The sequence below is a fragment of the Neovison vison genome, chromosome 7, assembly GCF_020171115.1.
Source record: "Neovison vison isolate M4711 chromosome 7, ASM_NN_V1, whole genome shotgun sequence".
Classification (NCBI taxonomy): domain Eukaryota; kingdom Metazoa; phylum Chordata; class Mammalia; order Carnivora; family Mustelidae; genus Neogale; species Neogale vison.
This window is the reverse complement of record NC_058097.1, coordinates 123,028,145-123,055,291: the sequence shown is the minus strand read 5'-3', so window position 1 is coordinate 123,055,291 and position 27,147 is coordinate 123,028,145. Positions and strand designations below refer to the sequence as shown.

The 27,147-nt window shown below is 45.2% G+C and overlaps 2 protein-coding genes across 5 annotated transcripts in view; one reads left to right on the top strand and one right to left on the bottom strand.

Annotated features, from left to right (window-relative positions):
* Positions 1 to 4,885, top strand: part of THYN1 (thymocyte nuclear protein 1) — a 5,726-nt gene extending 841 nt beyond the window's left edge. For 2 of the 3 annotated variants that reach the window (XM_044258240.1, XM_044258241.1), the window contains exons 2-8: positions 5 to 132; positions 1,794 to 1,975; positions 2,784 to 2,852; positions 3,199 to 3,291; positions 3,858 to 3,953; positions 4,192 to 4,342; positions 4,672 to 4,885. In XM_044258240.1, the coding sequence (XP_044114175.1) occupies positions 90 to 132; positions 1,794 to 1,975; positions 2,784 to 2,852; positions 3,199 to 3,291; positions 3,858 to 3,953; positions 4,192 to 4,342; positions 4,672 to 4,718 (681 nt within the window). In that variant the 5' untranslated portion in view covers positions 5 to 89 and the 3' untranslated portion in view covers positions 4,719 to 4,885. Of the gene's footprint in view, positions 1 to 4; positions 133 to 1,280; positions 1,346 to 1,793; positions 1,976 to 2,783; positions 2,853 to 3,198; positions 3,292 to 3,857; positions 3,954 to 4,191; positions 4,343 to 4,671 lie in introns of all 3 variants that reach the window. The other variant, XM_044258239.1, reaches the window with a different exon arrangement.
* Positions 1,153 to 27,147, bottom strand: VPS26B (VPS26, retromer complex component B). Of its 2 annotated transcripts, XM_044258238.1 has the most exons (8): positions 26,552 to 27,147; positions 17,530 to 17,686; positions 12,838 to 13,002; positions 9,832 to 10,007; positions 8,074 to 8,216; positions 7,565 to 7,666; positions 2,408 to 2,482; positions 1,153 to 1,313 (listed from the first exon to the last, which is right to left on the bottom strand). In XM_044258238.1, exons 1-7 carry the CDS (start codon positions 26,772 to 26,774, stop codon positions 2,456 to 2,458), a joined length of 993 nt encoding a protein of 330 aa, XP_044114173.1. In that variant the 5' UTR covers positions 26,775 to 27,147; the 3' UTR covers positions 1,153 to 1,313; positions 2,408 to 2,455. The 2 variants fall into 2 exon arrangements, with proteins under 2 accessions (XP_044114173.1, XP_044114172.1); XM_044258237.1 differs by lacking the exons at positions 1,153 to 1,313; positions 2,408 to 2,482 and having other exon boundaries at positions 7,377 to 7,666.

Here is a 27,147-nt window from a genome sequence, read left to right as displayed (position 1 = left end):
GCAGGTTTCTGGGGGCAGATAACAGAGCTGCATCTTGTTTTTCTCGGTTGATTTGGAATCCTCTGCTCTTCGACCCCCGCAGGGAAACCATGCCGAAACCCCGGAAGAGGCTCGGCGGGGCTGCGGGGCCAGGTGAGCTGCCCCTAAGCTGCAAAAAGGTAGCCCTGTAAAGAAAGTTTCTCTAGGATCTGTATAATACTGTTCACTTTCAGGACAGTGGGTGGCTCAGTCGGTTGAGCGTGGGACTCCTGTTTTCGGCTCAGGTCAGGAGCTTAGGGTGAGATGTAGCCCCACTTGGCCCCGTGCTCAGCGGCCCCGTGCTTCTTTCCTCCCTCTCCCTATGCTCATACCCAGGCTCTCACACACACTCTTCTTTTCTCTCAAATAAATAAATCTTTAAAAAAAAAATACTGTTCACTTTCAAATCCATGCCTGTGGGGAGAATCCTTTGTGGATTGTTGTTTTATCCTTAACTGCCTTCCATCTTCTCCTTTCCTCTTCCCACCAAGCTTATACCCAGAGCTGCTTCTGTTCACTGAAGCAGTAGTTGTTTGGTGTAGATACAGGGTGGCTTGTACAAAGGCAAAGAAAATACAGTTGTGCTCTCATGGAAAATGCAAACAGACATAAGTGAAAAGGGTCTTAGGAAACCATGGCTAAGGGTATGAGAGCAGGGAGGAACACCTTAACAAGGAAGTGGAACTTGAGTCCATCCTTAAAAAAAATGGGAAGGCTTTCCAAAGGCAAAGAAAGTGTGATGCCATTTTTATATTCATGAGGATGAATGGAAGATGAACAGGAACAAAACAACTGACGGTAGAGAAAGTGCTTTAGGACTGACTATAGTACATTGCGTTATTAACAACACATAACGGTGTTTGCAGTGTGCTTAACTCCAAAGGGACCACCTAAAAACTAGGCTACGGAGGATCAAACTACTTGACCTCTGTGAATGATACTTAACGAGAGCTAATGCAGGACCTGGGTAGTATGATACTACCTTCAGAGGTAGTATGATATGGTCATGAAGTGTGGATTCAGATAGACCAGGGGACAGTTCCTGATTATACCGTTTACTGAAATGTGTAATCTGGACACATTTAGCAGATGAACAGAACATCTCATACATTATGTAGATTAACTGAGTTATTGTTAGGATAACAAAGAGTTTATATAGTAAGAATTGAACAACTTAGCTATTGAGTGCCTACGACGTTCCAGGCACTCTTGCTCTAATTCTCTTTGGAAAAAATCATCTTTGCCACGTCTTCGAAGTCCAGAATGAGCTGTCTTATCCAACATCTCTTGGCACCCTCAAGGAGCAGGAGGCAGGCCACAAAGCACGGTGAGCAAGCAAAAAAGAACCACGAGTTGGTGATAATAATCTTAGTACTGAGTATTTATTATAATGTCAACCATTATTTAATCCCATTGTTTGCACTACTTTGTTTAATCTTCAAAATAAGTCTGTGGAGTAGGTGTTCGGTTTCCTTATTGGAGAGAGAGCCTCAGCAAAGGCACTTTCTACTTAGTAGAAACCAGGGACTCTGTCAGTCCTAACCCAAAACCATGTACACTATTTTTATCCCACTGAATGGATAATCCAGGAGATACCCTGTAAGGTGGGCATTCCTGCCCCATTTTTATAGATAAACTGAAGTACAGCAATTCAGTTGCTGCTGCCAGTTAACTGACAGAGGCAGGATTTGGATCCAGGTCTGACTCCAAAGAATGTGCTTTCCCCACACAGAGCATTACTTTTCACCAGTTTCTTCTTTTTGCTTCTACTGCAGACAATAAGGGGCCAGCAGGAAAACAAACCAAGACTAAGAACCCAGCAGGGGCATTAGCTGCAATGGGTAACTCCAGCCCTGAGAAGACTTCAGCCTCTAAAAACTGTGGGAAGAATCTAAGCAGTTACTGGCTGATGAAGTCCGAGCCAGAAAGCCGACTAGAGAAAGGTGTCGATGTGAAGGTGAGACTAGATACCTCTCTAATCCCTTCAAGCTATTTTTTTTAGGTGAGAAGTGAATATGGGACACCACAGGGTTCTATCAGCAACTTCTTAGAAGGGTAGGGTTAGGGAATAGATTATAAGGAATAAAATCAGTAGGACTTACTACCATCAACTATCTCTTTTGTGAATCCTTTATCTAGGGCAAGGGGTGGCAGACTTTTTTCTGTAGAAGGCCAGATAATAAATATTTTAGGTTTTTGGGTCTTATGGTTCCTGTTTCAGCTCTGTTGTTGTTGCAAGAAAATGGCTATGGGCAATAGGTAATCAGATGGTGTGGCTGTGCTCCAATAAAACTATTTACAAAGTCAGGCCTGGGCACAAAGCTGTAGTTTGCCAACCCCTGATCTGGGCAACGTTTCAAACTTAAGTTGCATTACTCTTGACACTTACCATACTCCTATGTATCTCTCTGCCAACAATTAGTATATATTCATTGAATTAATATAAATCAGCTTTAGTAACAGCCTGGAGAAAATAGAAATATATAACAGTTTAATGAGTGAAATATGAATAACCAATAGGTTATTTTATCATTTAAATTATCTATTCCACTAATCCTTTTAATTAGCAAGGATAACAAGATAATGCAATGCTAACTCTACATTTGCCCAATAGAAGTGGCTTTGTGTAACTACTTCCCAGTAAACTACAGACTTACGCTACAGAAAGTGGTACCCTCAACATAGGGGAAAAACCTTTCTACTTCCATATGCTACCAACTGGCCCCAAGACTGTTTAATGAATGAATTCATTTCCTGTTGCCTAGTTCAGCATTGAGGATCTTAAAGCAGAGCCCAAGCAGACAGCATGCTGGGATGGTGTTCGCAACTACCAGGTAAGAGGGTAAGAGCAAGCCTTGAGACCCAGGGTCAAAGAAATGCCTGAATCCTTTTTAGGACTTCTTCAGTAGCAAAATCTCTTGGCCAGCATTGTTCTTTCCAAGATCCCAAACTGTATATTCAAAACTATCTTAATTCCTCTGCATACAGTTTACAAATGGCCTATGTTCTGGCCAGTGTCTGCATACCAGTCTGGGTGTCTCAGCAAAGGAAAGTATTGAATTGAATGGGGAAGAAACTGTAAAAAAGAAAAACTCATCCAATAAAGCAGACTTGATTCCGCTAATTGGTGCTTTCCACTGGGTGAGGAGGATAGTTGTTGTTTATTCTCTCCTGGGATAGGCCCGGAACTTCCTTCGAGCCATGAAGCTGGAGCAAGAAGCCTTCTTCTACCATAGCAACTGCAAAGAGCCAGGCATCGCAGGACTTGTGAAGGTTAGTTGTTCAATAAGCATTAATCTTAATCCCTCTTCCTTCAAGGAGACTTACTCATATAGATATAAAGGAACACAGCTTAGATCAGTAACAAAAAAGAAATACTCTCCTTCCCATCCCTGATGTCACAAGAATATGGAAAAACCACCTTGGCCTTTTCCAGTACAGCAAGGACTGTAACAAGAGAAGCCTCAGTTCAGTCCCACTGGTACAGACTTCTCTTTATTCTCTGCCTCAGTCTTTCACTCAAAAACAGGCCTGATGATGGCTCTTTCAAACCAGAAGTTATTAGAATAAGATTATTAACTATAGGTGGAAAAACAGTGGTACCAATAATAACCTTTAATACGTGGTTTTAAAACCTACTTTCAAGATTTTTGTCAAAACAGGTTTGATTTCCTATGGTTGCTCTAGACTGTATTATTATTTCCAGATATAGTGGCTCTAGAGCAAGGCAGAAGAGCTGAGTATGTGCAGGGTCAGAAGAGAAAGTTGCACTTGAGTTAAAAATTGGCCATGGAGTTGACTGTACAGGCAAATGATTAGAGATTTGGTTTTGGTTTCAGATTGTGAAGGAGGCTTACCCAGACCACACACAGTTTGAGAAAAACAGTCCCTATTATGACCCATCCAGCAAAGAAGACAACCCTAAATGGTCCATGGTAAAGAGTACTTATTTTTCCTATTTCATGAGAGGAAAAGGATGGACAAAGAGAGGGAGGAAGAAGGTGTGTGCTGTCTTTAAGTCAAGGTACACAGTCCAGCTTTTACACCCAAAAGAGGTTACCTGGCTTTGGGAATAAGAACAGAACACTGGCAGCTCTGCCCCTAAGAACCTCCCACAAGAAGCAAATAACACAGTAGACAGAAACTGCCTGAACATTCCTTTCTGTTATATAGGTGGATGTACAGTTTGTTCGGATGATGAAGCGTTACATTACCCTGGCTGAGCTCAAAACCCATTACCAAGCTCACAAAACCACTGGAGGCCCCTTAAAAGATATGGCTCTTTTCACTCGCCAGAGACTCTCAGTTCAACCCCTGACCCCAGGTAAGAGCAGGCCCTTTGCTTTATATTATCCACAAACCAGGAGGACTCCATGAACTCACATTTACTAGTGATTTAACTTGGGCACAGTATTAAACTTTTCTGAGTCTGTCTCCTCACCTGTCACACCCAGGGAGGAACTATGTTTGGAGTTACCCAGTACTACGTACCTATTACCCAGCAGTGCTTGGCACACAGTAAAACCCTCCATAAATAGTTTTTGAATGAATGACTACCTGCCTCAGTAACAATGTGAAGTGCCTGGCACGACTTTTCTATTCAAGAGGAGACATACCTAATGCATTTCTTTTTTTTTTTCCCTTCTTTGGTAGAGGAGTTTTATTTTATTTTGAGCCTGGAGGAAAAGGAGCCAAGTTAACTGGGACACTGTTGCTGGAATGGGCAAGACATTACTCCAAAGAAGTCAAGTTTTTCTAAGACAAAAGAAAGTGTGTGGTGGCTTGCGTGTTATGTTCACCTGGGGTTGTGTACGTAGATGGTTTTCATGTACCTTTTCCAATAAAACATTAATATCAAAGATGAAAAGTTTTTCTTTTAAAATGGCACTGGACTAGACTACTCCCCTGCAGATCTTTCTGCCCCTCTGTAAGATGCAGGCTGACCTCCACCATCTTCCTTTACTGTAGCAAATACCAGGGTGCAGGGTTCAGTCTGTTACCACCTACTGAAACAAAATTTCATCTTTCTACACCAGCCCCACACCTGCCCCTGAAGTCGTCTGGGCTCCACAGGGGGATAAACCATCAGCAGTTTCAGCACAGCTTGCCAGATGAGGGTACAGCTGGCATTCCTTTCTCAGCCTGTGCTAGTCTAAAATGGGCATTCATAAAACATCACTGTTCACTAAGGGGTACAGCCACAGTGAGGGCAGGGGTTGTACTGGATCAAGGTGGGAGTCTATCTCCCCTTGGGTGTGAGTGGGACAGTGTAAGACAAGAAATCACAGACCCTGGTGGACCATGGGCACAAGGCCCCCAAGCCACAGGGGCTTCCTTTAATCAGAGAGACAACTGAAACAAGTGGTTTTTTTTTTTTTTTTTTTTTTTTTTTAAAATACAGCCATTGAAAAGACGACACATTAAGAAACATGTAAACACTGCAGCTGCTTAATTACAAGTTGCACTGCTTGGTTTAGTACCTATGCACTCCCAGGTATGGGAACCTGTGAAGGTGGGGGTGGGGCCTCCCCTCACCTGCACAGTTGCACGGACAAGGAGTGAATGGGGGCAGAGTGAGGGAAAACAGAAGATCTGGCTTATGCACAGCTCCTGAGAGAATAAAATCAAATTCTACCTTCTAGTTCTCCCAGAAGAAACGTCTAAGATGTTAGGAAAGTTGGAAAATGAATTTGGGTTGTCAGCTGGGAGGCAGAGGAATTGACAGGTCCTTTCTAGTTAGAATACCAGCTATAATGGGAGGCACACCAGAGCCTAATCTCATGTTGTGGAAAAGGCAAGGAGCACAGAACCTGCCTCCCCCATACACTTGAGCCCCTAACCTTGATAATCCAGGGGCAGCTGGATGGGTAATCCTGATCCCATGGGATTGTCCGTCGCACCTGTACCTGGGGTCTAGCAATGGGGGATGGGGAAGGGGAACCACCTTACCTTCCTTGGTTCTGCTGTCCCCAGTCAACCTCAAGTATCATCCTAGTATCCTTTCCTCCAGTCTCAGTTCTGACCCATGAGCCCGCCCAGCCAGAGGCCCATGACTGCACTGATTTCTGAGGAAAAGAGTCCGAATTTTCCACACTAAAAGATGACACAGGAACCAACCCCTCTGCTTCCCAAATTATGGAGAAGTTAGACCACTAAATACTGTACTTATTGGCCAGTGGGGTCTGCTTGAAGGGAAGGGAGGCCATTAGATCATTTCCAGATGAGGCAGAAAAGGATGTCAACATCTTTACTCCAGTAGGCCCACACACAGTGCAACAGAGGGAAGTCCCCCTCTCCTTTAGCATAACAAGAATACCCATGAGAGTTTTTATATATGTTTTTAAACAAAACCTCAATGGTCCTAAACTCTGGTCAGTCAACTGGTGAAGGTGAAAACATAATTTGGCAAGCAGAATTATTCTGAAGTTGTGTAGCAGGGTCTTCTGCTGAGGCTCTCATCTCTCTTCTGAAACTCAGAGAGTGAGGGGACATGGGCATCAGTAAGAAACTTCCAAGCCCCAATTCCCACAAAGTAAGTGGAGGGAGAGTAAGGAGTGATGAAGATCCATTTGTAGGAAAGCAAAGAGATCAAGGCCCCTTCCCGGGATCTCTTAAAGGAAAACAGATGCCCTTGTTTAGGCTTGCTGTAGCACACAGCAATACCCTAGAACCATCCAGCCCCAGGGGCTGGGGAGCACAGTCATGGGGTGAAGGCAGGCAGCTGCTACGCACAGTCACCATGCTTCTTCCTCAGTGGGCCTGCTTGGCCTCCTGCGTTCAACATGCTGCCATCCATGCATGGCACTGACCCCAGGGTGTTTCCGTGCCCAGAATTTCTCAAGGTGAGGGGACAACAGCCAAAGGCCCTTCCACAAGCTTCTGTTCCAGGATGTTACTGATAAGAGTCCGTAGAAGATGGAGAAGGGAGGTGTCTCGTTCACAGCAGTGACATAAAGGCCAAAAGGAGTTGGCTTGTGGAAACATCAAAGCACCACATCCAATACTCCCAAAGAGGTAGCTTCCTGATCTTGAGTCTCCCCCCTGCCATTTAGTATAGGGCAGGGACAGTAGAGGGGAGAATAAGATGTGACTACCCTGGGCCCCACTGGCAGCTCAGAATCCCAGGGACATGCTCAGATCCTGTATCAGGAAACTCAGAGACCCAGGAATAAAGGATGCCCGCTCTCTGCTCTCCTGTAAAATGCAAGGCACCCCCACATGGAAGGCCTCAACAGAAGGCTCTTACCCCAGAGAGACTAGCTACCGGAATGCTACCTATCCCTATTCCCACGTCAGCCGCAGAATCTCAAGGAGACTGCCTCCCAACCCAAGCCCCTTAGGTTCTTCAGAAAAAAGAATTAAAGTCAAAACACGATTTGTTTTCAGGTTGCAAGTAACGGGTCAGTTGAGCATCACACTGTTTTCCCCCTCCCCCAGCCGCTGGTGTTTGGTAGACGGGGATGCTGGGTTGGAAGCCCAGCAGCTTCTTGGCCCTGGGGGCCTACTGCCTGCTGTTGTTGTCAGACAGCTGGCTGGGGGTCCGCACCTCACCCAGGGAGGTTGTGCCCTCGAAGCGCTGTGAGGCGATGGCTGCCTGGTGGGACATGCTCTTCCGTACGATGTCACCTTTCCGCCATAACACCACTTCCTGCAGAATTGGGGGAGGGGGCAACATGCTACCTTGAGAGGGAGGCATGGGGGTGGGGGTTCCCAAAGGCTCCAACTCTCTCCCAGGCACCTTAGTAAAACCTCCTCTGCTTCTCTCTCTCCAATGACAGCAGTTACCCGTACTACCTTAGGGCTCCTTCTGGTGGTGTGGGCAGGAAGCATAGAGCAGTCACAGGAAGCAGACTCACGTGTCAACTGGGAACCCTCATTTTTGCTGTGGGACTCCCTCTCGGTGAACCAACAACTGGCACAGAGACTAGTGAACTCTCTCCCCTGTACTGTTCTGCTTAATCTGTCTGAAATGGAGCCTGATCTTCACAGGAATGATGCCATTCCTAATGTGGCTCTAGGGCCACCAGGGGTCTTGGGGAGGTACCCAGGCCTCACCTGCTGTTTGAAGTAGCGCCGTTCCTCCTCGTCTATCAGCACCAGGTTGAGGTAATAGCGCACGGAGAACTTCTTGTTGATGTCCCGCATGGTGGGGGTGAGCTCATAGCCCGCCAGGAAGAGCCGGATAGGGATGGACTCTCCTGTAAAGGCCAGGCAGGTATCAGAGTGAAGGGCAAAATGACCCATCCTACCTGACACCAAGTCACACTCCGCCCATGAGATGCCACCTGAGCATGTCATGGAACACTCAAGGGAATGCTTCTGCCTGGTGGGAATTCGCATTCTGTGGCTCAGTGATCTGCTGAAGCAAAAACATGACTGCAGCTCCACTCCAGGTCCCGTTGTGTCTTCTCTAACCACCCCAATACAGAGACCCATGAGTATGAACAGCACAGGACACTACTACTAAGCATCTTTTGATTATATGTATTGTGTCTAGTTGTTGGTTTTTCACAAGGCAACTGTCAAACCTCAGCTAACTCATCATGTCACCCAGCAATCTCGATGCCACCGTCCTCCATCCTAAATAGTGTATGCCCCCCAAAATACATCTCTACTTTGAGATGGACTGGCAGTGGTATGGTGGTCTGGAAAAGAGAAAATCCTAATTCTGGTCTTAGTTATCCATTAACTAGTTGTATGACTTCTGAGTTAGTCTATTGCTTTCTCTGGACCTTAATTTTCTCTTGTGGAAAACTGTGGAATCAGACTACATGGTATTTTTTATATCTTCCAGCTCTAACACCCTGCCTTTCCTAATTTAAGTGAAATGAAATTAGGGCAGTAATTCTACTGAGAAAGGCCAAACCTATAATGTAGTCTGAAGCTAAATATAAAATGCACCATTAATTATCTGCTGTTTTGTCTTAGTTCTCAGAGAAAATGACAAGTGGCTCTACTTCCACAGCTGGTGAACAAAAGGGCATATACAGAGTCAAGAGCTCAGTCCTATCCCCCTAAGGACCTGGCATGGTGACACTCAAGAATCTGCTGTCATTGTCCCTACCTTCCCCACAGAACACACATGTGAGAATAAACTGAACAGAACCTTGGCATAACCAAGCACTTCTAAAGGAAAAAGTACATTCTTCCTGATCAGCAGCTGCAGGGCCAGAAGAACATAAAGATTGCTACTCCCAAATAATCACAGATTCCCCAAGTAACAAAGCTCTCAACTCCATTCATTCCAGATGTAATGTCCGCTCTGGGGGTAGATGGGGGCAGTATCGTTTTCTGTCCCATTCCCACTGTGGTCTGTGGCACCTGGTAGTGCTGCCCAAAGTATCTACCCTTGGTGAATGAATTCAGAGAATGAATCATTTTGCCAGAGCTAGAGCTAAGGAACATAAATGATTATTCTGCATTAATCTCTGGCTTCCGAGCAGCAAAGAACACCAATGGGAAAAAGTAGCAAAATGTTCAATTTTATCTGCTAAGCCAGTACTTTCAAGCTTTTGTTGTTGTTGTTATTTAAGAGGCATAGCTCTTGAGATGCAATCTCCAGTACAAGCTCGGTATGTAGACGAGGCCAAAGTGGGGCTTTTCTGGGTGAAGGTGGGGAAGGAGCTTGGAGTTTCACATACCCAGCCCTCCTTTTCCTCTTTATTGGGATCCACAGTGAGCAATTAGCGATGAGAAATTATAGGTGAATAGGAAATCTTACTTTAGCAGTATAATCTCTTGAGCCCCTCTAAAACTCTGCAGGGCCTAGGGGAATGGGTGAGGCAGCTGCGGGCTGGGTGCCAGGATGCTCACCTCTCACGGGAGCCCCATCCATGATCTCATACTTGGCTATCGTGTCGTTCTCATGGTACACATTGGGGCCTGTGCCCGTTGTTTCCCGCTTGATGATATCTATCTCCATGTGCTTGATTTTGATTCTCACCAAGAGGAAGTAGATCTTCCCTACAATGACATCTTTCAAGTGGTATCTGGGGAACAGAAAATAAGATGTGAATACGGCAGCCAAACTGCATACTTCCAGTCTTCTGGGTTTCAGGGGAGGGGACACTGCCAAGCATGTTGGCTGAAGATGGAGTCACAGTACACACGCACCCATGTTCTTACCACAACTGCCCTTGCAGAATGATTTCCCAGTATGTGCTTTATTGGAATCTGTCCCATTTTTCCATAAGCAACTCACAGGATGTTCTTGCATGTTACATCACCCAGTCTATGCTTACCCATCTGATCTATCTTCTCAGCACTTTAACTTCTTTTATACCTTATGTGTTTATGTTGTTTTAGATGTCCTGACGTGTGGGAGGCAAGCCCCACAAATGCAGGAAACAGGATTTGCTCGCTATCTGAGCTCACAAAACGTCTTTTGGAAACTGGACCTCAATTGCCTGTAGCAAAGAGTTTTGTCTGCTGGACGTGACAGCTCAGGCAGGAACACTGGAGCAAGACGATGTGTTATGCTCCATCAGCACCTTCTCTCTGGGCCCTACTCACATGGCTCGTGCTCTGTGGGCTGTTATGAGCTTGGCCATGCTGTATTACACTTTCTGCCCTTTCCAGCATTTCTCCTTGAGTCAGTCTGGAATACCAGGCGTCTGCGTGTACACTGCCCTGTAACAGGCATACAGAAAGAAAGGAAAATCTTCAAACCTGAAGCTCAGAATCATGGAATAGGAGTGTTGGCAGGGATTTTAGAATTTAACCTCCTTGGGGCACCTGGGTGGCTCAGTGGCTTAAGCCTCTGCCCTTGGCTCAGGTCATGATTTCAGGGTCCAGGATCGAGCCCCGCATCAGGCTCTCTGCTCAGCGGGGAGCCTGCTTCCCCACCTCTCTCTGCCTGCCTACTTGTGCTCTCTCTCTGTCAAATAAATAAATAAATAAATAAATCTTAAAAAATGTCCTTATATGACATGTGGAGAAAAAGAAGTTCAAAGACAGATACTTGAACAAGGATTTGAGTAGGGGACAGACACAGGGTGTGAACTCAAGTGCCTAATTCCTAGGCTTGTGTTCTCCCCACTATTTCAGGCTGCCTTTCTGCTTACAGTCTAACTGGGAAAACAGTAGATACTCTCAGTAGATAAAATCTTACAAGGTAGACTTTGTAAGGACACTTACAAGGTCAGAATGGAGGCTGCTCACAGCATTTCAGAAGGAATGCTAAGAGATCATAGATTCTAGGGGTTTTCAAACTTTGGTAAACAGAACATTCCTTTATTCTAAATGAAATCCTTTGCAGAAGCATGAATACACGAGAAACTCCTGTGGAGTGCCTAGAACCCTGGACCCCACTCTTCTTTTACTTTATCCCTTCTTATGTGTTTGAAACCCACTAACCTGTCTCCACTTCTCGGAGGAGATTCCCAAGGTACAAACATGGTAGTATGAGCTACCTTACCCCAAGAGCAATCCCTAATGGCAGAGTAGTACTACATGATAGTGCTACACAGCACTACACAGCAGCCTACTCTGAGGAAGCAGGACAGATGTGAACATCCAGTTCCTGAGGTCATGGGATAGACTCTCTACAGTGCCCTTCACATACCACACTTGGTCTTGAACCTTGCTGACTGACAGTTATTTTGAGATCTACAAGGCAGTACTGCCTGCCAGCTACCTCTTTTACTAGGTAGCTGGAGTGCTGGTGGGTAGGCACTATTTGGTGGCTCCTTTCCAGAAAGCCCACAGAGCCCTAAGGCTGAAGAGAAAGGGGAAGGCTGTTCCCTTACATGTCCCTGCCTGGCCCAGATCAACCTCCCTCCCAGCTCGCCCCTCCCTGTCCCATAGGCGAGGCTTTGCCAAGCAGGGCCTCTTCTGGGTCATGAGGGGTTCTAGGCCAGGGGCAGAGGGAAATATATGCCTTTCCCTCACCCCTGTTCTAGGAAGCACATATGTTGTTAATTTTTAAAAAAGCCCTTCCTAACCCGTACTACCTGGATAATAGGGGTCACTCCAATAAGAACCCTAGAGACTCTAATTTCTTTTTTTTTTGCTTTCTGTGAATAGAATACACTTTTACTTTTGCATATCTGATTTTCAAACATTTTCAGGAAGGCATTATACTGAAAAGAAAGATGTTTGTGGTATATTTTTGAAGTGTCAGTAAGTTTTGTGATTTATAATCACTTAGATATTTTTTTAAAGATATTCAAAATTCATTTATTTGGGAGAGAGAGAGAGAGCACAAGCAGGGGAAGAAGGAGGGGTAGATGGAGAATGCAGGGATTGATCCCAGAACCCTGGGATCATGACCCGAGCAGAAGGCAGCTGCTTAACCAACTGAGATACCCCAGTGCTCCACACTTAAGTATCTTCATGTTCAGACAGCAAACAGTATAAAACATACATGGCTTCCCAACTTTTTAGCTAGAATTATTTAAAGACCTTTATAAAAAGGCATCAGGTATTCTTTGCTATAATTCATTTAATTCGAAGGAAGCAGCAAACTACGGCCATTGCGTGGCTACTTCACATTGATTTCTAGAGACATACTGTATATAGGATACAAATGCTAATGGGAATTGTATTCTGAGATTATTTGGATAGGATATTATTTGTAGGATATTTAACTTAAATGTACCTTCTTAATTTCCATTTAATTTAAGTAAAATGAAGCTTAATTTCCTGGTCCACCTTTCAGCAGCCTGGCACAGATATTCATAGTACCAGGTCAGTGGCCTCCCCTCCAGCACGGCATTACGAGCCAGCCAAGGCCAGGGCACCAACCTCTTGGATTCTCATCGGGTCCCTTCTTGACCTCCCTCAATAGTTCTCCACGACTGTGGGGCCCCAGATACTTACTTGGATTTATTATACTCAAACTCAATGTGCAGGCAGTCCTCGATCCCAACCTCCATCTTGATGGACGAGTTCAGCTCTGGGTATGTGCTGAGTGTGTGGACTACAATGTCCATCTCTTTGACGACATCATTGAGGCGGCGGCTGATGGTGGCTCGAAGGAAATACCTGTAGGAGATGGATGTGTCATAAAGGAATACTTCCAGTCTCCACAATGCTGCCTCAATCCATGCACCAAACAGACCCATTGGAGAGAAGCTCTAATAGTGGTTAGCCTTTGTGGCTTTGTATTCCTTCGAAAATTTACCTCTGTGGACCTTCTTCTCAGAAAAAAAATAAATAAATAAAATAAAAATGAATATACTTAACGCACAAAATTTTGCAATTATAGTACAATGGAATTCAAAGGCCTTCCCCACAAATGGCTTTTTGAGCCCATCCTCTGGGCTCAGAGCACTGTCCTAAATAAAATTGATTTCTCTGCTCTATACTCCCACAACAGGTTATCGTAATGACTTTCAAGCCCCTCACCACTGCCTACCATGTATTTGTGTATGGGTTTTCCCTCAACTAATTCCTGGGTCTTCAGGCACAGGGATCTGTCTTAAACTCTTATATTTGCATGTCTCTACTTAACAATATTCAATAAATTAAGCAATTTCCAAGTCCTTCAAGTTAAATGGGAGTGATAGGGAATGGAGAAAGTAAGTCAGCTCTTCATTCAGCAAACATTTACTGCTAGGCATAGGATGAATAAGATACAGTCTCATGGGAAGCTCACAGTCCACTAGGGAAGGTGGGCCAATAAACAGAAAAATTAGAACACACAGCAAGTGCTAATTCAGGTAGAGGAATCAAGTCTATGGGGAGAGGAAAAAGGGCATTCAGGCAGAGCAGACCTTGTAAGTAAAGCAGCAGAGATGGGAGAGGTCCCGGTTTAAACAAAGGAAGTCTCTGGCTAAATCCTGGATCCTTGGGAGATGTTGCTGTGGTAGAGGACAAGTCGTGAAGAATACAGAGACACAGAACCTGAAGGGCTTAGCATGCCAAGCCTGACCGTCTCGTCAGCCGCTCGATCATGGCGTCCCTGTCCCCTTGACCTACTCTATGCTCATACCCAGTAAATGGAGAAAAACAACCCCTTAATGATATTTTCTTCTAACCCAAAATTAGATGATCTGCATCACCTGTCAACTGTGCCTGCAGAAAGCTGCCAACCAGATCAATGACACACTTAGGCTCCTCTCCTCTGTGTGGACCTCAGCAACCCTTTTATACATCTCAGTAACTTCTGCCACATTCTCCAAGACACATATTTGTTCCTAACCCTTCTCTAACTGCTCAGGCTCTCCAGTCTCCTCTCCCCCTGATCTGTGGAAGAGCTTTAACTCTACTGAGAAGAGGAAAGCCTTCCAATTTAAGATTGATAATTCTCTCACTTCTCTGCTTTGCACTGTCTCTTATTTCCGTCCTAAACACATGTCTGTATCTTTGCCCAAACTTTCCTCCTTCCAACAGCACCTCCGTCTCTCAAGACCTCTCTCCTTCTCCATCTGGTAGAAAGACTTTGGATCTGTGTGTACATTACAACCACCCTGGGGAGGAGGGGCTTCCAAAATCCAGATGCCTAGGTAGAGCTGACATTTAACTGTCCTGAAGAGGCACACAGGCATCAACATTTTTTGAAGCCTCCCAAGTGATTCTAATATGGGAGCTTTGGTAGAGAACTACTACCTGGCATCGCGATCCCTCAAGTTTTCCAATTTTCTCAATCTATCGAATCTCTCCAGTAAAGACTTCCTCTTTTGAGTTTATACAAAGGCCCAAACTCCTCAATCCCCCAAACAATCTCCAGGCTTTGTGCTCCTTCCCATTCGTCAGGACAGTGGTCACAGATGGGTCCTGTTCTAACTATTGCAGCTTCTTCCCTATTGCCAAACCCAGTGGCCTTGCTTTTCAGCCTCAGTTTTGACACTGGAGAGTAAAACATTTCCTTCTCTTCTTTGAAATGCTCTTCCTGTGGTTCCACAGGAGGGCTTTACCTGCTTTACCTCCCACCCTCCCCCAGCCCCACTTTCCTATCCCTCTAACAGGTCCTGCCTGGGCTCTTCTCTTCCTCAACTCACCCCCTTGAAAAATATACCAGTTTTTAGCACTGAGCAGAGGACTCCCAACAGTGTATTTCTCTGTCCTGAGTGCCAGGCTTGCATTTCTAATTGTCTAGTGAACTTTCATACCTCTGTATTTTGTCAGTGCCTTAGACTTTAAATTTGGATGAACCATCATCACTACAAGTCATCCCTTGCTCCTAATAGCCATCTACCTGCACCTACATTCACTGGTCATTTCTGTGGCTGTCCATTAAATTCCTCATTTACTGCCTGCTCCAGCTGTGTCCACTAAGGTAAGATGTTCAGGACCTTGTACTAGCCTTCCAACAATTTTGTCTCTGCACTCTACCCTTCATCAAATAGCACATGTTGACTTTATATTAACCATCCAAAGAACCACTGCCCCACCTAAAAACAAAGAAAGAGGTGTCTAGAGTGATCTTTTCATTCCCCCCACCGCTGTGTAAGTAATAATATACAAGCCCTTCATCTGGAATCACATCTATAAGCTGCCCTTAACTAATTTTCCCTTCTTGACCTTCTCACTTTCTCAGCATGAATCCTAATGTCTTCATCTACTTGGACAGCAACACCTTTTTCTCTTTTATTCATTTATGTACTTTGTGGTAAAACACAAAAGGAGTTCAGGGTACACCACCCCAAAATACGCCACCCTGGCATGACAGTTTTATTAAGCTGATATTATAAAGCAACAGGCAAGAAGCAGACACAGGAAAGAAAACTCTCTGCCCTCCCACTCTCTACCAGAAGAGCAAGCCCTTCTTAATCACCAGAGACAACTGTTACCAGCCCAGAGACTGCACTAGAGAAATCCACAGAACAAATCTTGCTTAAAGGATTCTTACCTTCCATTTGCTTCTCCCATATATTTACCTTCCCACAACTTGCTGTCCCTAGAAGCTCGAAGTCCCTTCCCTTTGTCCTGTTACTTCTCTGCGAAATTATCATTCTTCTGTTAAGATGCTTGTATAAGCTCCTAGTCCTAACCACCCCTTTCTGTTACCAATCCCTGAGTTCCATGCATATGCACAACATACATGTGAATCAACCAGTCTGCCTTTCTCTTGCTAGCATGTCTTCTGTCAGTCTGATTAGTAGGGCCTCAGTCTACAAACCTAAGATGGATAGAGGAAAAAAAGGGTTTTCTCCTCTCTACAACACATAAAAATTTAACATTTTAACTACTTTTAAGTGTACAGTTCAGTGGCATTAGGTACATTCATGCTGTTGTGAAACCAATAGCAGTCGTCTTTTTATGACTGGCTAATTTCACTTGGCATAACGCTTTCAGTGTTCATCCATGTTGTAGCATATCACAGGATTTCCTTCCCTTTTTAAGGCTGAATAATATCCCACTTATGTATATACCACATTTGTTCACCCTTTCATCTGCTGATGGAACTCAGATTGGTCTACCTTTTGGCTGTTGTGAATAAGCAGCTATGAGTGTGAGTGTATATGCCTGTGTTTGATTCCTTGCTTTCACGTCTTTTGGCTTTGTACGCAAAAGCGGAATTCCTGGATCATATGGTAGTTCTATTTTTATTATTCCAGGGAATCACTGCACTCTTTTCAACACCTTTCTCTCTGTCTTAAAAACATTTAAGAGCGATCCACTGTAAAAAATAAAATTAAATAGGGGCATCTGGGTGGCTCAGTTGGTTAAGCGGCTGCCTTTGGCTCCAGTCATGCTTCCAGGGTCCTGGGTCAGGCCCCATGCCAGGCTCCCTCCTCAACAGGGCGTATGCTTCTACCTCTCCCTCTGACAGCCACTCTGCCTCCTCATGCCTCTCTCTGTCAAATAAATAAATAAAATCTTCAAAAAAAATTAAATAAAATAACAACAAATCCCACAGCCAAGCTTTGGTGACAACTAGATAATCCTCATGGTTGTGAAGCTTTTTCTGAATGCAATGTCTCTAGTTTGAGTGATGTTAGTGATTAGACCTCTTTGCACAGACTGAAAAAAGAGAGCCTACAGTCATGCTTCTGATGGAAGAGGAGAGACCAAGGAGAGAAGAGAAAGGGAGGGAAGGGGAGGGAAGGGGAGGAAATGTCTTCCTGTAGTTTGCACTACCGGGCCTTAAGGTGATGAAGACGAGCTCATCTTATAAGATAGCATCAAGATCTCGAACCAGGTGTCTAAAGTAACAGAGAAGTCTGCTTTATCTCAGTGACATCACCTAATCTCAGGTTACATCCAAGAGTCTAGAACCTCTCTGGGTTTTTTTTTAACCTCAGCAGCCCCTGGAATTGGTCTCCATCCTCAGAACCTGGAACACTAAAAACAGTCCGATGTACTTAAACCGCGTTTATTAATTTTTTAAAAGCTCGTCACACTGTGTTATGTTTTACACTCCCATTACCCCGAACGATGGAGGACCGATCTAGAATCCAAATCTATTCTGCTTTTCAAGTGAGAAAACTGAGTGACAGAGCTCAGGATCACACTTTACCAGCACACCACGGCTCAGTTCTCTTTCTTCTTGAGACCCACATTAAAAAGCCTCAGAAACATGGACAGCTTCAGGGGAAGGTGGGGGAAAAAGCAGGCACAACTCACCGTAGCTTTACATTCTGGCCTGTATAGGACTCATACGGCTTCTCCACGTGGGTGAATTCAAAGTCGAAGGCCTGTGATTGGCTAATTTCTCCGGGCCGGGCCAAATCCTTCACCAGGGACACAAACTCATGGTGGTTCCCACGGTCGTAGTAGAGCTCTGGGGAGAAAGCATCAACCTCTACTATCAGACCCCAACCTACACGAGGCTTAGCAAGGAGGCTCCAGGATACAGGATCCCCTCTTCTGAGAGACATCCCCCATCCCACTCCCGCCTGCAAAAAAACTCCCCTTAGCCCTTATTTTCGACTCCCTTTATTTTCCTAATTGCGCTTCTTCACTGCATTCTCCATATACTGATCTCTTTTCCTCCCCACTTTCTAAACACTCCAGTTTTACCCGGAGAAATCCAGTGGCACAGTAAAAACCCAATATATCCCTGCTTCAGCCTATCACAGCAGTGCCTTAGTGGGAGCTGTATCAGGGGAACTGCTATCAAAAATACTACATTGCTTTAAAAACATTTCTAACTTCTGAATGCATGTTCATAGTTCTTCAATCATATCATCCTTATAATAAGCTGAAGTAGCTAGGACAGGCCTTGTCACCCATTTAACAGAAAGAAACTGAGGCATACCATGGTCAAATGATTGGCTTAGAGTATCATTGCTGACTGCAGGGCTCAGATTAAAGCAGATTTACTGCTAGAATGAATCTATTTCTATGACCTGGTGCAAAGGGAGTAATAAAATTACTCTTTGTAAGGTTCTGTAAGAATTAGAGGAAGTAATGCAGGTAAATGACTCAGAATAGTACCCAGTTGACAGCAAATACTCAAAACATATTAGCTGCTAGCTGTTATGATCCTTCAAAGAGGAATCTACATGATGCAGAAATTTTAGTGTTATTCCCTCCAACTAAATAATCCTCAACTTCAGTGAGCACCAAAATCAATTGGAGGGTTTGTTAAAACCAGATTACTCAGTCCTGCTGTATGGGGTGAGGCCCGAGACTCTGCATTTCTAATAAGCTCCAGGGGATGCTGGTCCTTCTGGCCCAGGGACCACACTTTGAGAAGCACTGCTCTAAATTTATCCTCCTCTGGAAATAGTTCTGGCATTCGAATCTTAATTATAAGTTCATGCCATCAATTTATCCTCTATTATTTTATGCGTATTTGTACTCTGCTATTTAAGTGTTAACTCTTCTATATGCATGGTCTTTAGAGTTAAGGCCTAGTTCCTGGCACCTCCTCAGTACCTAGCCATCCAGAGAAAACACTTAGTACTGACTCTGAGTATACAAGGCCACATAACAGTCAAGGCACTACCTCTCGGGCATTTCTGGGCTCCAGTCCTATGGGAGTCTACAACCTTCGATAGGGTAGATCAGAACTAGATCCAGTAGAGTGCACTCAGTACTACTGCTGTCGGCTGCTTGGGGACAAAGAAACAGGTCCACAGAGAGGAGTGTCGGAGACAATGGCCTACTAGGCCAGTTCCCGTATCTCCAGAGCACGGCAGGCGATCCCTCTCAGGGACAAACTGAGCATCCTGGCAGTGCAACAGAGCTGCATTTGTGTGGGTCTGCCTCAGGTAGCATAAGGGCTGAACCCTGATTAGGACCGCATCTTCAGGCCCAAGAAATGAAGTGTCCAGTCCTGCCCCAGGGGAGAACCATGCCAAGAAAGAGAAAATGGTTTCAGATAGTGCTTTCAGTCTGAGTGCAAAATCAACCCCTTGCTGCCCTAGCAGCTGGTCCTGACAAGCCTATTCCATAGGGAGCCCTTTTTTTTTTTTTTTTTTTTAAACCCCTGAAGGGAAGCATTCAAAGCAGAGTGGGCTCTGTGCTAAGATTCTTCCAAGTCAGGAAGGCGGCATTAGTGTGGTTTAATCCCAAACTAGTGCGGCCACTTAAGTATGAACTTACACTATATTCTCTAATTACAGTTTATTGCTGATTTCCTATATAGTTACACTTTGATCCACTTTATATTGCAAACAACCACCTTCTCTTCAAATACTTAATGGAATCAGTGGCAGGAAACATTCTGGGTAGTGAGTAATAATCTACAAAGTCACTAAATGGGAGATCACGCTTATAACCTATAGAGGGAAAGGATAGGGAAAGGATAGGTAAAGGTGAACAATCCACTGCTTCTATTTTGAAATCCAAAAACCGTGGCCCCCAGTAAATGTAAGGAAGTGCAGTGATCAGGTAGGAACAGAACCACTGCAACAAGGGCTCTCTCACTTACTCTCACTGGTCCATTGCTACCGAAGTCCTTGTTGATGGTCCTGACACCTGTGTGGGAAGTGACCCCTTAACTGGTAGACCTGGTATCTTAGCTCCCAAGCACTGGGTTCTGGCCATAGATTCAGGGGACAGAAGCAGGCAGAGCAGAGCCCCAGTGTCCATTAACTTTAAATGAGAAATCCAGAGTTGAGTAAAAGAGGGAGAGAGAAGGTTGGAAAAATATACAACTGTGATCACACATACCAAAGGCAATAAGAGAAACAAAACCGAGAAGGACCCAAGAGTGCTCAGAGAACAGATGGCCAGCATCTGAGAAACCTAGTAACGTTATGCCTGACCTAGCAGGGGCACCTGGCTGTGGCCACCTTTGGCAGGAGAGGTCCTTCCCTGCATAGTGCTTTTCCTCCTGGACACATGTGAATATCAGGTCCTGCACTAAATGTCACATAAGAGTGGCAGTGTGTAGTCTGAGTGGAGCTGGACTGGGCTTTTTAATTTATAATTTATAAGCCCTTTCCAATGCTCTTGCAAACATTGTGGTGGGAAGGGGCAGAAATAACAGCCGTACTTTGCTATTTGCCAGAAAGTTTGGTTTCCTCTCATATAAATTAGAACAGAAACTACAAGGCTGTTTTAGCAAGAGGTTGGGCCATCAAGAGGTTATAAATTGCCTGTATTTTATCCCAAAGATGCAATGACAAGTTATCCCTGGTTCTCCCCAACCTCCAAAGCCCTCAGCAACCAGGCATCTCAAGTTAGAAGTAGGAACTGACCATGTTTTTTATTAAGGTAACTTCCCTGTCTTGAGCCTCTTTCTTGATCCAACAGGAAGAAGTGACTTTTGTAGTCAGGATGTTTTCATGATGAAACTTGCCACCAACGGCTGAGGGATGAATTTGCCACTTTGTAAGGAAATTGAGCCAACTCTGCATCACAGGGTCATCATTTGAGGCAGCCTGAAACCTGCTACTGGGCTGGGACCATGTTTGATCCAAGCTTCATGCAGGTCTTAGAAGAAACATTAAGTGAGCAAGGCCAAAAAGACCTCCAAAGAGCCCCATTCTGATTTTCCCAACCACTATCGGCTAACTGGCAACCCAATCAAGACCATGCTGGCCACATCCACTCCAATCTCCTGCACCCTAGTATACTTGCTAGAGCAGTAACACCTCTGGGCTGCCCATCCCCAGCAAAACACAGCTCAGCTCAGGCCCTGCAACAACTCACTAACAGGCCAGAATCAATTCACTTAATTTCAATGTGTCTTTTACATAGCTTTTCATGGGTTAATGAAATAAAATACAGAAAACCTCTGGAATTTTTAGAAGTACAGGCGTGCAGCACCTGGGTGGCTTAGTCGGTTAAGCACCTGCCTTCAGTTCAAGTCATGATCCTAGGGTCCTGGGGTTAAGCCCTACATCGGGCTCCCTGATCAGTGGGGCGTCTGCTTCTCCCTCTCCCCTTAGCTTGTGTGCTCTCTCTCTCTCTCAAATAAATAAATAAAATCTTTAGAAGTACAGGCTTGATTGGTACTGATGGGTTCAGATCCACACAATGGCATTACTTTTTTTTTTTTAAGATTTTATTTATGCATTTGAGAGAGAAAGCGAGCACCAGCAGGGGTGGTGGTGGGGAGGAGCAAAGGGAGAGAAGAAGCAGACTCCCAGCTGGGCAGGAAACCCTGGACATGGGGCCAGATCCCAGGACTCCAAGATCATGACATGAGGGAAAGGCAGATGCTTAACTGACTGAGCCACCAAGGCGCCCCCAGTGGCATTACTTTAAAAAAAAATTTTTCTTTAAAAAAAATCCAGATATTATCTATTTGGTTTTGGAGGACAGGAGTATTCGTATCTGCCCTCTTTTGTAACTCTGACCTTCTAGTTACCTTTGGTTTATTTAATCCCATTACTCTCTAAGATGGCCCAGCTCTCCCTTATATCATGCATTACAGTTCCCCAAATGAGTGCAGCTGAAAAATGGTCTCTTCTAACAATTAAAAAATTCCCCCCCATGCTTCTTATATACCACATTGCATTTTTCTAAAATGTGGGCCATCCCATGCTAGAGTGACATGGGAGAAGCCCTCCCCACACATTTGTTAGCTTTGTTACAACAAACCAAGCCATGGGAAAAAACACACTAGACGAAGGAAGAAACCCAAGGTGGCTCACAAACTTATTAAGGGTAAGAGAAAACATAGACAATACAGGTGAATAGATAAGACCTTCCTATACTCTCAGAAGCAACACTCAAACTGCAACATCCAAGTAGTTGGTGTAGAACTGAGTGAATCATGGTCCGATGACTCTTATTTTCTTATATACAGGGAGAAATCAGCATCAGGTTGGCCTAAGAAAGTGTGATCAAAGCAATGTGCAACAGCAAATGAACTGACATCAGCTTTAATGTTTCTGTGCCCTAGTTCCCTTAGGGAAGAGGTTGCACGGGTGCCTGCTGGTAGGTGAGTCATCTTAGTTCTCAGTGGCCTAGAGTAATGGCCACACCTAGCTTACCAATGCCTCTACCACAAGCGCCAGAGGAAGCCCTCCCTCATCACAGCAAGCCGCAAAGCAAACCTATACTCCCCCTTTTGATTCAAGTAACTTTGGTTTATCTAGGAGGAGTTGAGAAAAAAATCGAGAACAGCTTCTGTAAATTCCTAGATCTGAACAGGTATCCACTTAGCAAATATTTATCAAGCACCTACTGATGATGGACTGAAGGCAGTCCCTGGTTTTCAGGGACTCAGAATTTAGTGAGGAAGGCAGACCAGGAAAAAAAAAAAAAAAAGTCTCAAGTTTGTCATATGCTGTTTGAAAAGAGGTATTAATGAGACCTGTGGAAGAAGAGTGGAAGGAGGGCTTCAGTCAGCCTGGGGAACTTGGAGGCTGTCATGTTTGCTTCCCCAAACATGTCTGCTGGGCACTTTAAGAATGGGTAAATGCCTGAGTGGAAGTGCAGACCTTGTAGAAAGATGTTCACATACAAAGGGAAGATGCCTAAGATTCTAGAAAGAACACATTTTGATGAAACTATAAGAGGTGAGGGTTACAGGGTAAGGGAGAGATGAGGCTTGGGAGAAAAGCAGGGCTGCTCAGGAAGGAGCCAGGTACAATTTTGCCCTGTAACCAATAGGAAGTTGAGCAGAATTTTAAGGAGAGAACTGACAATGTCAGAACCATTTTTTATAACGTTCACTCTTACAGAAGGTGAACTGAAAGATGAGGAGAGCAAAGGCAGGAAGACCAGTTAGGAGGGAGCCATAAAAAAGAGATAATAAAGGCAGCAGCATTGGCAAGAAGAGGAAGCACAGACTGAAGATGTATTCAAGAGCTGTTGGGAGAGCAGACTGGGAGTGTAGGAGGAGGAATTAGTCTTAGATGACTTCTAGATCTTTGAGGCTGAGTGTGACATAGGCCACAATGGAGCACACAGGACAAGAAGCAGGGCTGGACCTGGAGCAGAGAAAGAGGTTTCTGTTTTGGATGTGTTTCTGAGGGATCTGTGGGGTATTCGGGTGGAGAGGTGCCTAGGAGGCAGTTGGAGACACGGGCATGGAACTCAGTAGAGAGTTCAGGTCAGGACAAAGAAAGAGGTTGGGAGTCATCAGAATATAAAAAGACACAGAAGTTATGGGTGCAGATGAGACTGTCAGAGCAAGTTACAGAGAAAAGACAAGAAACAAAAGTTATGCGTGTTCCTGCCTACCTCTAAAACCAAGATTGGAACAGGAGCTTTTCTGAGAAGGGTCCAGAGAGGTCCAATGTAACAAAAAGCTAAACGGTTGTCTCTGCAAGGACTCTGTAGAGTCCCTTTCACAGGTTTCCACTTAGGCTAACATGCCGTTTGGAAGAAGACAATGGAAGGCAATGGGGGGAGGCAGACAAGTAGACCAAAGGGAAGGCTAACCAGGTCCAAACATTCCCCATGGACTGCCTGCACAGGAATCAGGGTGACTACACAGTGACATATTTTAAACGTCTAGTGCCTGGAAACCTCTTGATGGGTCAAGCTTAATAGGAAAAGAGAAAATGACAATAATCATCTTAACTTCCTTTTACTGAGAACCTTATTATATGTGCTAAGACCTGCACATCACATATATTATCTCTAGTCCTCACAAGACCCTAGCAAAGACTGTTCTATTATAAACGGAGCCCTATCTAATTTAAGTCACCCTGTCTGCATGACCCGCAATCATGTACCAGGCTGTCTTTCTAATGAATACACAACTGGGACAAATATACTTTCATCAGGAGGAAAAAGAAATTAATCATAAGGATAAGAAGGTTAATTACATAAAGAACTTGATTTTCAAGCTGTGGAACTGTTCCACAGAAGGAAGGAAGGTAGGAAGGAAAAAAGAAATCAAATCCAAGACACGATAGTTTATAAGAATATTTTAAAGTTAAAATGGAATTCGGTGAGGAAGGTGGACAGAGACTGATGATATCAACTTTCTTATTCTCATATAGCAAGACCTATACCGTACATCATCACTCGCAGAGCCAGACCTAGGAGCCTGACCAAAGCTCCACCCACTTCATTCACAGTCAAGGAATGCAACGAAGGAGAAAACCACACAACCACAACCTCGGCAAAGCTATTGGCTAGCCTCGCTCTGGTGCCCTGAGATCGGTAGACGGTTGACACAGATAGACCACACTCTGAATGAAGCATTATGCCTTGACAGCTCAACATTCTTCTCACAAGATTTTGTCATCCCTGCATTACAGGTGAGAAAGCTGAGGCTCAGAGAGGCACACAGCTTGCTCAAAGTCACAGGGTCAACAATAGCCCACGGTGCTCAGAGGCTCAGGAAGAGTTATCTATGAAAGCTAAAAGGCTGGGAGAAAACCCAGCAGGGATGATAATTCAAGGAGTTAGACAAGAAACCGGGCAGGGCAGGTACAGCAAGCAGCTCCCTCAGCTTCCCTTTCACTTACCCTAGAGGGAGGCTTTGACTCCATTCCCCCCAACAGCTCATTTCACAATGCTGGGTAGGGGACATTCTGGTTATCTTTCACGTACTGATGTGGTATCACCACTCCCTGGAGTGATGGTATAAGACATGGACTAAATGTGCCTGTTTACATTCATATTACAGAGCCAATGAATCCCTGCAATAACTTTAAAACTACTACTTGAAAAATGGCGTTGCTAAGCAGGCAAGCACTTCTCGACTATCTCATACCTCATGCTTAGCGCAAAATGCTTTGGATTCATCCCGTCTACCAGTAGTCCTTTACTACGGGTGATTTTACTCTCCAGGGACATAAGGAAATATCCCAAGACATCATTGGGGGTGCTATTTGGGGGTGTTTCTGGTACATGGTGGGTCCAGCTCATGTTAATATCCTGCTAAATATACTGAGGCAACAAAGAATTATTAAGGCCCAAAATGTAAACAGTACTGCTGTTAAGAAACCCTATCCAAGCTACAGGCAGGAGAGTAGAGAGTATGAAACTCACTCTTTAGCCCTTTTCTGATACATAAAAGGCCACTCAAATTCTGGATTTAAAATAGCAAAAAAGGTTCCTATATGATCAGCCAGTCTTTTACCTAATTTTATTTTCTCAAATATCAGAAGCAAATACTTCAGCCAGAGCATTGGCCACACAGACTCCTTTTTCCAGGATTCCTCCTACCTGTGCCAGTGTTTCCTGCCCCTGTAAAATAGGAGAACAGATTCTTTGCTGTGCTCTCAGAATATGAGAGTATTTAACTAGTTTTCCCAAAAAGTCTGTAAGAACAGGGTCATACAGGCAGCCTGTGCTACAGGAATGAATCTTTAGCCAGAAGTTTTTTTCAGCTCACATGAATATTTACTCTGAATCCACAGTGTGACCCAGTGATAAAGACCATTTATTTCAGAAGTACCTGAGAGTTTTTAAAAACACAAGACTTCAAATAGTCTTAGAATTAGAGACAACTCCATTTTGACTGGCAGCTCCCAAATTTTCTGATTCTTACTGCCTTTTACTGTCTAGTTTTAATTATTAATAGTTATGTTGGAAGATTGTTAGAGCATTGAGAAATTTTGATCATTTAATTTTGGACTGAGAAGGATTTTTTTTTTTTTTTGTCTGTAAGGAGGAAATTAGTCAACTAAAAACTAGCATTCTAATGAAGAAGTCTTAGAAACACAGGCTAAGTAGACAGAAAGACAGAAGGCTGCAGGGCTTCTTTCTCAAAACAGGTCCAAGCATAGGAGATCAGAGCTAAGGCCAGAGAGAAAGGTGGTGAGCTCTCTCCCACATCACATGTGAAAGAAAAAGGGGGTGGATGGGAGTAAACTAAGTGAGGCTCAGAGGACCAGCTTAACTTGGGTCCGACAGCTGTGGGTGTCCAGACAATGGCAAAAGCAGTACTGGAGAAAGGTCTTCCCCTAACAAATCCACCTGCAGACTACCGCAGGAGCGTTTCACTTGGAAACCCTGGAGGCAGGAAGCAAAGCTGAGAACATGTTTAAGGGACAACTAGGGTATCCCAGGGCAAGGTGCCCACAACAATGATGCTGTGGCAGGGATGCTCCCCGTTGCCCTCGGCCACCCCCACCATCCTCGCGATGCGCTTGTCACTTTTGGCAGGAAAGCCGTCAACACAGGGGCAGTCGCCGGCCGCCGGGCCTCACACTGCAGTGGCCAAGGGGTTCCGACAGGCCTCACCGGAGCTGGGCCCGGAACCAGCCCGCTCCCCCGTCCCCAAGTCTGTCTGTGGCCCGGAGGAGGCGGCCAGGGAGGGAGGCCCCGGGTGCCTACTCACCGATCTGCCCGATGAACTCGATCTTGATGCCCTGGTGCTCCAGCCGCTTATTGGGGTTCTTGAGTGCGAGGCTAACCTTCCCGGACACCGTCTCTCCGTCGTAGAAGAGGAAATATTTCTCCTTCTTCCCGTCCTCCGTCTTGTGCTCGGCCCGCTTCCTACTCTCTGCATCGTTCAGCAAGATTTCCACCTCCACGCTCTGCCCGAAGCCGAAGAAGCTCATTTCACCGCCGGGCCGGGTCAGGCCGGGCCGGTCTCGGTTAGAACCTCTCCTCTCTGCTGGGGAGGAGCCCTAAGCGAAGGCCGGAGGGCTGGACGCCGGACCCAGCTCTCTGCCAGACGGTGGGCGACGGCACGACTCCCGGCTCCACGGGGAGGGAGCAGGGCCCGCTGCAGCGCCGTGGGTGCCAGTGCACCGCAACTCGCCAGTCCCGGGCGAGTCCGAGCCGTCGGCGGCAGTGAGGGACTAGGGCCGGCAATGCAATTAGAGGGGGGCAGTACACAGCCCGGGCATGCGTGGCCGCTGCCGGCCCACCGGGTGGGGTGCGGCGCTGAGCAGTACAGAGAGCCAGCCCGGGCCTCTGGCGGTGCAACGC